At 51.8% G+C, this 9,056-nt stretch overlaps 2 protein-coding genes across 2 annotated transcripts; one reads left to right on the forward strand and one right to left on the reverse strand.

Annotated features, from left to right (window-relative positions):
* Nucleotides 1–110: 110 nt before the first annotated feature.
* Nucleotides 111–2,317, forward strand: LOC100899305 (golgin subfamily A member 7). The gene is made up of 2 exons (XM_018640433.1): nt 111–508; nt 1,450–2,317. The coding sequence occupies exons 1-2, from the start codon at nt 301–303 to the stop codon at nt 1,644–1,646; spliced, it is 405 nt and encodes a 134-aa protein (XP_018495949.1). The 5' UTR covers nt 111–300; the 3' UTR covers nt 1,647–2,317.
* Nucleotides 2,318–3,282: 965 nt separating this feature from the next.
* On the reverse strand, nt 3,283–7,861 carry Gdh (glutamate dehydrogenase, mitochondrial). Its single transcript, XM_003737666.2, has 6 exons — nt 7,643–7,861; nt 5,157–5,317; nt 4,807–5,047; nt 4,502–4,690; nt 4,251–4,397; nt 3,283–4,147 (listed from the first exon to the last, which is right to left on the reverse strand). Exons 1-6 carry the CDS (start codon nt 7,722–7,724, stop codon nt 3,348–3,350), a joined length of 1,620 nt encoding a protein of 539 aa, XP_003737714.1. The 5' UTR covers nt 7,725–7,861; the 3' UTR covers nt 3,283–3,347.
* Nucleotides 7,862–9,056: the final 1,195 nt, after the last annotated feature.

The raw sequence follows: 9,056 nt of genomic DNA on the forward strand, positions 1-9,056 counted from the left end.
CCTCGAGTGACTGCGGTTCTTTCTAGTGGCGCGCGCGACCGCCATACATATAGCAGACGACTTCCGACGTTTCGCTCCGAGCTCGGCACCACCACGTCTTCGGTGCTCTTTGACAAGCACATATACTGGCTGCTGGGTGCTACAACAGAAACAGCAGCAGACCTTTGGTTGTCGTAGGTGGTGGAACGCTTGTTTCGTTAGAGCGCCCTAGGAGCGCTCTGAGAGCCTTCGAAGGCTCGTTCGAATCGAGGCACCTGCCTGCCAAAGGCCCGCGTCAAAATTTCGTTTAAGACTGAGGTGATGGCGGGGGGCGGGGGACCACAGAGCCCGACGAACAAGGTGTTCGTCCAACGGGACTACACAGAGGGTACTGCCGTACGCTTCCAGAACAAGTTCCCGCAGGAGCTCGAACGCTACGTGGAGCGTCATGTGTTCGAAAACACCATCAACACATTGAACAATTTCTACCGACAAGCGGAGAAAATAAACTCCAGCTCCTTCTGTGAAGGTAGGTTTCCCAGAGGTTCCATAGTACTCCTCCTCCCTCGATTTCCTCGCGACTCCGTCAGTCCGGAGCTCCGGCAGCGATGGATCCCGAAGAACAGGGGAAGGTCTCGGTTGGTCGCGTGGAGACTGAGGGAGCCGAGAGCAGCACCTATTGCCGGGTCGCTTCTCAATCGCCGAGCGATGCGCTGCTCGCGAAACAAGCGGCAATCGAGCTCTTTGCTTCCGTCTTCTTCGCCACTGCTCCGAATCTCTAGCTTCGATTCGCTCATCTCCTCCTGCATGTGCGCGATGAATGACTACTGGGCCACGACTCGGCGCTTTATTAGATCCTTACCCCCGAGCTGAGACACCGCACGATTACTCGCGGAGCTCAAGCGTAGCGCTTCCCAGCTTGATTTATACCAACTATGGCTTCCATGCCCATATCAGGGAAACGATTCAGATGCGATGTTTCCTGGCTCGATCTCCCGTTCTCATGTCGGGAAAGTGAATATTCGAAGTATCGGGAGTCGAGTGATATTCGAGACGTCCCTCCCCGGACCACGAGACGCCCACATATGGCCCGGCGAGACCCGGAGATACACCTACGTATACGGTATCTCCTAGGGAAGGAGGATACCGGAGGACATTCTTCTTTCGGCAGGGTCGAACATCACACGAATACTCCTCTGAGGTACCGTCTAACTCCTTCGAAAGCGCGAACGGAGCTCGAAGACAGATTTGTAGCGCTGGATTCTTGTGGCTGAATCGCGGTTGATCCAGACTCATTCGATTCTAGCCATGAGCCGCGTTCAAGACAACCCGATACCGACCGAGAATGGGGACTTCCATCGGACTCAATATGATCCTCGGATACCTAATCCCGCCCCTGCGAATGAATATTAGCGTAATGAACACACCACTATCGATAAACGTCCATTGACCTGAGTTTTTCTTCCCCAGGATGCCTGGCGTGTATCTCAGCCTATTTGTTGTACCTGTGTGTGGAGACTCATTACGAGAAGTACGTGAAGCAGGCAGCGAGCTTCATCGACCATCAGAATGAAACAATTTACGTACCAAGGGGCTTGTATATCACGGATCCTCTCGAGCGAGGCCTCCGAGTCATTGAGATCACTCTCCTGGATGCCAGGCCTTGAACGTCGAGTTTGTGCCTACGCTCTTCAAGGTCTAACATCCATGTAACCACTAGTCTCGGACTCATCGGCGGCGCGCAAGCCTGGCCACAATCGATCTGCTACGAAACGCGGGCGTGTCAGCCAGAACAATCGCGACAGCGGATCGGAGCCAAGGTTCGAGCGCCGTGACATAATTGGCTTCCGACTGTTGATCTAGCATTCCTGCTGAAGAAAAAGTCCAACCCGCCCGACGAGAATATGTATTAGTGAAAATTCTATGGGAGAACGCTGTGAAAAGATGAATGGTGATCATATTCAGAACTTTTACGATGAATGATGGAATGATTGCCCCGACGATAACTCATGACTCCTATCCTTTACGGACGTGATAATTGATGCAAGTTTTATATCAAACTCCATCCACACTAGCACCGAGGAGAACCCGAAGCAGCTTGCTTCGTTTCCCGGATCTGTCTCACACTGGTAAGACTCGACGACGACGAGGACTCAAGATCTATGACCGGCGACTGCATCCGTCATGTCTGAGATTGCGACTCATTGTACAAAAACATATCCTCCCATCAAACGAATCTAACCGTCGACCTCATTCGTGTGAATGATCGCTCCAACCCTGACCGACACTCGTGAATTTGGATCAAAGGTGTCAATCGAATAAACATGAATTTATCCCGGATGAATCAGTGGTGTTTTTCCTTCATTGTCCACATTTTAACCCGGTAATCCGCGTCTGCTCTCACTCTCCCTGATCTCTCGAGGATTTCTCGGCTCCCTTCCCTCCTGCTCAGAGCTCGTCCCGGCTGATCCGAGAGGAGCATTGGGAGAGTCCTAGGCTGTGCGAGAGAACGTGAGGGAGTGTTCAAATCTAATTTGAGTATCAGCCTCATCATCCATTCGCACCGCCCGCCGTCCGAGAGACGCTTAGAATGTCTTGAAGTTTCGTGGTTCCATTCCGGGGAGCTTGTTTCGTGAGAAGATTTCCTCTCTGCATCGAGAGATCTTTGAGAAATCGACCTTAGAAAAGGATAACTCCTCCCACGATGATGACATCCGCGATCACCGAACGACTTTTCTACGAGACCGCAGTTTTTTGGGATGACTTGAGAAAGGCTCCGGGGTACAGACGGATCGACAGTACTTTCATCCCTGGGACATCGGGGCCTTCTTCCGCTCTCAAGACTTTCACTGTGAAGCTTCGGACAACAATTGGTCCGACCCAGCCCGGCTTACGGTAATATGGCACCGAAACATGAGCCGTTTGATGTCGGTCTAAGATATATACAAGTTTATTCTGCGTCAGACGACGTTATCCGGCTCACAGTAGATAAAAACCAAACTTGAAACACTAAAATGCAGCCTAGCAGGTGAAACCAGTCGTTAAAACATCGAAAGACCCGAGATTCGGAAGCTTCAAACCTTGAAAATACAAGCAGTGCTTCACGGTAATCCGACCAATTGGGCCAATCAGTCTTCCATACGAGTGAATGATCATCTAAAGATTTTCCGCTAGTCAGCCAACACTCAGTCAGTCAACGAGTCAGTCGAAATCGTGCATGGGTATGAGATAACACTCATGATCGGCAGCTTCCTTCAGGCAGACGTCGTCATCATTCAGTGGTTCAAGTCCTCCTGAGCTTGAAGTTCCATTGGTTCATGATTTATTTTTATTCGCCCATTCCGAGCCAGGGTCCCATGAAACATAACTTAGGTAAAAGTGAGTCCAGCCTGTGAGTAGGTGAGGATGATCTTCTCGATCGAGTTCACGTAGGCGGCACTGCGCAGATCGAGACCGAGATTGTATTTGTGAGCGGTCCTCATGATTCTCTGGGCCGATCGTTCCATCGTGTAATCTAGACCAGAGTGCACAATATCCTTTTCCGAAGCTCCAGAGATTTTTTTCTGGAAGGCTTCCGATGGGGTGACCGGAATGTGCCCACCCATCTTTCCGAAACGTCGTTCAAGAGACTCTTGAACGGACTGCAAGAGGTGATAATTGGATTCTCGCTCATATTTGAACAGGAGTCGGCCGTACGAGACGTGGTTGAGGTTTTTCAACCACTCGAAGTAAGAAACGGTGACACCGCCCGCATTGATGTACAGGTCGGGGATCACGAGGATATTCCTATCCATGAGGATTTTATCCGCGGCAGGTGTGGTAGGTCCATTGGCAGCTTCGGCGATGATCTTGGCTTGGATTTTGTGGGCATTGTCTTTCGTGATGACTTTCTCCATGGCAGCGGGTACGAGAATATCGCAAGGCTCGTAGTTGATGTTCTCTCCGGTGTAGGTTTCCGCGCCGGGGAAGCCCATGATGGTTCCGTGCGCGATTTTCCATTCCTCAATTTCTTTGGGGTCGATTCCGTTGGGGTTGTAGATGGCACCGTCGACCTCCTGGATACCGATGCACTTTCCACCGGCTCTCGTAAGGTAACGGGTGCAATGAAGACCCACGTTTCCGAGACCTTGCACAATAAAGGTCTTGCCCCCCCAACCCGGAGTGGTCCCTGGGAAGGCGAAGATACTAATGAGAAACAGCTCCCGCATCCATAGGCGAAGACAAAGATCGTGGGGGATCCACAGAGTGAGAATTTCGGATTGCGAACTAACCGATTTGACTCATGTAGGACGCTTCGTTAATGAAGTTGTCAAGGCCGTGGAAGACACCTCTTCCGGTGGCGGATACACGTCCGTGGATACCTCCCTGATTGATTGGCTTTCCGGTGACACAAGCGTGAGCGTTCAAATCGGTGTGACCTGTAAGTAGCATTCGGTTTTTTCTCGGAACTCGATAGATCGCCGAGGAGGAGCGGGTCATGATCGATCTCGGATTATCAATGGAAGCTCGACCGGATGGTTACCGATTGTTTGAGCATACGTGTCCGCAATCCAGGACATTTCTCTCTCTCCAGTTCCCATGTCGGGAGCGGGTACATCGACCCCGGGGCCCAAGAAACCTTTCTTGGAGAGTTGGAGAGCGAAGTTACGCGTGATTTTCTCCAACTCGTGTTCGCTGAAGTCGCGCGGGTTGATTTTCAGTCCCGCCTTGCCTGCAGAAGGGATGTGAAGTTTAGCTCGAGATTCATGGCTGCTCCTACCGGAAGGTTCATGAGTTGATCATCGGCCAGCGACGGAAGGGGTGAACACCTCAACGAGGAATACTTACCACCACCGAAAGGTACGTCCACAACGGCGCACTTGAACGTCATCAGAGCCGATAGGGCCTTCACTTCGTCGAGGCACACATCGGTCGAATAACGGATGCCTCCCTTGCAAGGAGTCCTGTGCAGCGAATGCTGCGCTCGCCAGCCCTCAATCATAACATATTCTCCATTATCTCTTTTCAGAGGGAACGAGACCTCAAGTACGGCGTGGCACGGGCCCAGGAGCTCCAGGTATCCGCGGACCTTGAAATTCGAAAATTATTCTCTCATTATCGTATGGGATGTCCACCCATTCACACATCATCGACGGATCTTCCTCCGGATCATCGAGATACTAGGCCGGTTCTCGTACCTTCTTCCTTTTTTCTTCAGGCGTCATCTTGCCTTTGATCTCCTCTGTCAGCTGATCCTCGACAATCTGCCATCCTTTGTGATAGAAGTACTCCACCATGTGGAAAAAGGATGGATCCTGCGCCTCGGGAACATACTGCAGATGTGTTGGAAGCTGATGATCTGTGGAAGGGGAGATTATTGAATACGCTGACCCTCAGGAGAATCGATGAATGATATCGTCTTGGGCGATAAAAATCTTCGATTCCCGTCTATACGCGATCCTCGAGGCTTATCGAACAGATCCTCCTATCGAATCAGCGACAATCGTCAACGATCGAAGAGCTTCGACGTCTCGCATGATTGAGATAGTCAGAGGGATTATCCTGCGCCCGTCAAGTGATCATACGCTACTGACAAGATATTCCCGTCCGTTAGGTGCTTAGGAAGCGGCAATGCTTTCAACGCGCCAACCGCATGATCTCCGGATTGCCTCAGATCCACTCAGGTCGCTCGCAGCCAGCACGGCCGGGTTGCACGACGACAACTCGACACGATTCCATCACGGTTACATTTTGATTCTCCAGATAATGGAATTGCATCCGAGGCGTCCAACGACATCTGTCGTTCCCAGTGTCGGCTCAAGGAAGGGCTTTCGACTTGAGACACCGGAAGTGATGCGTACGACCTCCCCTCACAGAGGCTAAGAAGAAAGTGATATCTCTACAAGCGTGTCCCGCGCGAGAGAGCTCCCATGCAACACAAAGGCGAACGAGGCGGAATATGTTGCCAGAACTGAAGAGACGCTCCTGTTAGAGCTTCCTCCAGGTTGTTCAATCAGTTCTAATCAGTTGCATCAGCAGACGCTGTTATCGTCGGATTCAGCGAGAGAACCGTCCATTCGAAGTGGACTAGAGTGTCCACAGTTTGAGTGGCCTTCTGGCAACAATAACATGGGTTCCGTCGACCGAATTGATTATAATTGCAATCCTAAGCATCAAAGCATACTACATGACTCAATCAGGCATTGAAAACCCAATAGTTTTTGGCGGCTCCAATCAAGACAGAGAAATTCCGTCGGCGGTCAACCATCGCCGTCGGTGTGACTCTCCAGGAGGCATCGATGGATATCTCAATGATCTCGCAAAATTGACCTCGAATCATGCTCTCGCCGACCGAAAAAGTCCCGAATCGACTCTGACCTCAGAAGAGTGCAGACGGAGCGAGTGAATACCATCATGGCTCGGGGAGATCGCCTCCTTGAGGTTGCGAATATTCCGTACCCCGGAAAAGTGAACAAGATTGATAAGGGACAGATCCCGGAAGTTGAAATACGAGTAGAGTAGAGCGAATCAATGCCCATGAGGAAGTTGAGATCGGTGAGAGCCGAGAGCCGATCTATTTTCACGCCTGGGATCATCATCTATGCCGAATCCTCCATAGAATCGGTGCCGGGACAAACCGACCTTGACTGACATTTTCTCGTTCGATATGAGACCCCGTTCGAAGTCATTAGTCTCTAGAGGTCAATGCGACAGCCCGCTCGCAGGGCATCGAGCCGCGAACCGGCTGCGAACGCCAAAATCATTATATAAACATGAGAGATCAGCTTCCAGATCGGAGGTGAAGACCGGTCTCTCTTTGCGAACAAAACGCATCCGCTGCAACCGGTATCACTTCGGACGAGGCATCTCCGCACTCAACTCTTTATCGAACCGGTAACGATTCGCGAAGCTCTCGAATTTCTCGCGTCAACATCGATGCGAATCGATCTTCGTCTGTCATCTATCGTCGTGCAAATCAATGATTTCAGGGACCAATCAGGGACCAAGCTCCAGCAATGTCCAGCAGCAAATATCAGCTCGCGGAGCACAGAACGCGATGCGTTCAATCGAACGGGGAGTGAACACCCTTAAGACTCCTGTTTGTCGTGAGCGGAAGATCGTGCCGAGGGTCTCCTCGACATCGGAACTCGATTTTTTTCCCGTTTCGCGAGAAAGCCGCAGGTTTCGTGGAGCGGATTGCGAGCATCCTCTGGAACATCGGGCCGCGGCTGTGATTGAAACCAACTGGCCGCTCGGAAACCATGGAGTAAACCAGATTTGTTCCTCCCGGGTGAACATCCACGGAATTTCCAGAAAGTGTAGCTATTGAGGATTGCAAACGTTAGCCTACGGCAATACAAACAGAGACTGCTAGTTTCACTAGAGGGAATCACACGCTTTACGGCGAACCTTTATCTGACCCCGGGCGGGCACTCGACACTGTAATCAATGAAAGACCTGGATCAGCGAAGCGCGCGTATTTCTGCCGCTCGAGATCCCACGTCCGCGTGTTGCAAACACATGCGTCAAAACGAGAACCGAAGTCCGATATTCCGGCTTAGCTTTAGAGCGTTCCCGGAGACACGGAGGCGAAGAGCCCAGTGCGCGAGAGTCGACGACCGAGACCGCGCTGGCTGTATGTAGGTACAACTCCAGAGAATAAGCCACGACCTGACAAGCTTACCAGACAAGGCCCGAACACCGATGGGAGCTACGTATTTTGATCGTAGGGCCAAAGCTCCTCCTTTAGACACTTGACGAAGCATTCCGGCAGGTTCTGTGTACCAACAATCGAACGAAGAGACCAACTACGAGTGGAACGACCTCTACAATCGGATGAAGCTGCCTGCCGATGGTGCCCGTCGTAGAAGTAGTGGTCGTCGTCAGCGGCGGCAGCCATCACCTTTTACGCTCTCTCAGCTTCCAGCCGCATCGCGCGCTGACAGCGCCAATTCAGCCATCGACTGCGGGACTCCGCGGGCGGCTGATCTCGAGGTGGCGATGAGAAATTTTCGAGGGTTCATTCATCCGTCTGAGGAACCCCCATACTCATTGTGCGGACTCGACCGGGGGCGAATCTTGGTGCTTAATTGCGATACATCGGATCGCGTCGGCTTAGAGCTTTGATGGAGGCCGCGCGGTTACTAAATGTTCTAAATGCAACGGGGTCCAGCCCTTCACGGCTCAGCGCGATCCGAGGGGAGCTCGTAGAACTCGGCGAATCGCGTCGGGGGAACAATGAAAACTCGAAATAGCTATTCGAATATGAGCGTGATACGAATGATCGTCATATTTGAGTGATGAGCACATATGTGATTTGTTAGCCTCCATTCGACTCAGGTCGCAGAATCGCATCACCTGTCCCGAGGCCTATTTCCAGGAAGAAACTTCATTCGGGCCACGTTGGCGTGAGAGCTGCGCGGCTGAAATTCGAGCATAGCGGGAGTAAAAACTGTATGCTATCGCGCTCTCATCCTGAGCTGATTGGAGGGTGCAATTGATGGATGGGTGCGGTGCTATATCTCAGAATCTGCAGGTGGAGACTGAGGCTCGCACCGGCCGCAACTCCTCTCTGACGTACTGAGGGTTCAAGGAGCGAAGCTCTTCTCTGCAGAAGTTTCCGCTCGCAGCGCTTGGCACGACATCCCAGGGAGAGGTACTTCAGGGAACCGGGCCCATTCGATCCCTGTGGAGTACTATTCTAACCGAACGGGAGATGGGCGCTTCCTCTATTCCGGATATCTGTATGTAGGAGACTTCTCATTACTAATTCTGCTTCGCATTTTTCGGGGTTCGGGGTGTTGACTGCCTCGGATCTTCACCCGCAACGCAGTGCGGTTGAGGTAGATCTAAGGGTTGCATCGTTTTCGAGCTTCTAGTCGTGAAATGAGGATATTCCTTGAGGATTCCTCGTCTTTCCGAATGATCAAAATTGGCCGCGTTCCCTTACAGAAGCCACTTCCTCACGCTCACGTTTCCGCAAGCCCTCCAGCGATAAAATCTCAACCAGTTGTTGTCGAAGAACTGAAAGGTGTCGCTGCCTTTCTGAAGAGATTCCATCATCAATGCGGAGCGCAGAGGAACCCCCGTGGGGCTGA

Source organism: Galendromus occidentalis, unplaced genomic scaffold (assembly GCF_000255335.2).
Source record: "Galendromus occidentalis unplaced genomic scaffold, Mocc_1.1 scf7180000075612, whole genome shotgun sequence".
NCBI classification, from domain to species: domain Eukaryota; kingdom Metazoa; phylum Arthropoda; class Arachnida; order Mesostigmata; family Phytoseiidae; genus Galendromus; species Galendromus occidentalis.

Coding starts and splice junctions, on each gene's coding strand:
- LOC100899305 (XM_018640433.1), top strand. CDS start 301: ATGGCGGGGGGCGGGGGACCACAGAGCCCGACGAACAAGGTGTTCGTC. Junction 509..1,449: donor CTCCAGCTCCTTCTGTGAAG/GTAGGTTTCCCA, acceptor TTTCTTCCCCAG/GATGCCTGGCGTGTATCTCA.
- Gdh (XM_003737666.2), bottom strand. CDS start 7,724: ATGCTTCGTCAAGTGTCTAAAGGAGGAGCTTTGGCCCTACGATCAAAA. Junction 5,318..7,642: donor CGGTGTTCGGGCCTTGTCTG/GTAAGCTTGTCA, acceptor CCCCTTCCACAG/ATCATCAGCTTCCAACACAT. Junction 4,398..4,501: donor CACGTATGCTCAAACAATCG/GTAACCATCCGG, acceptor TGCTACTTACAG/GTCACACCGATTTGAACGCT.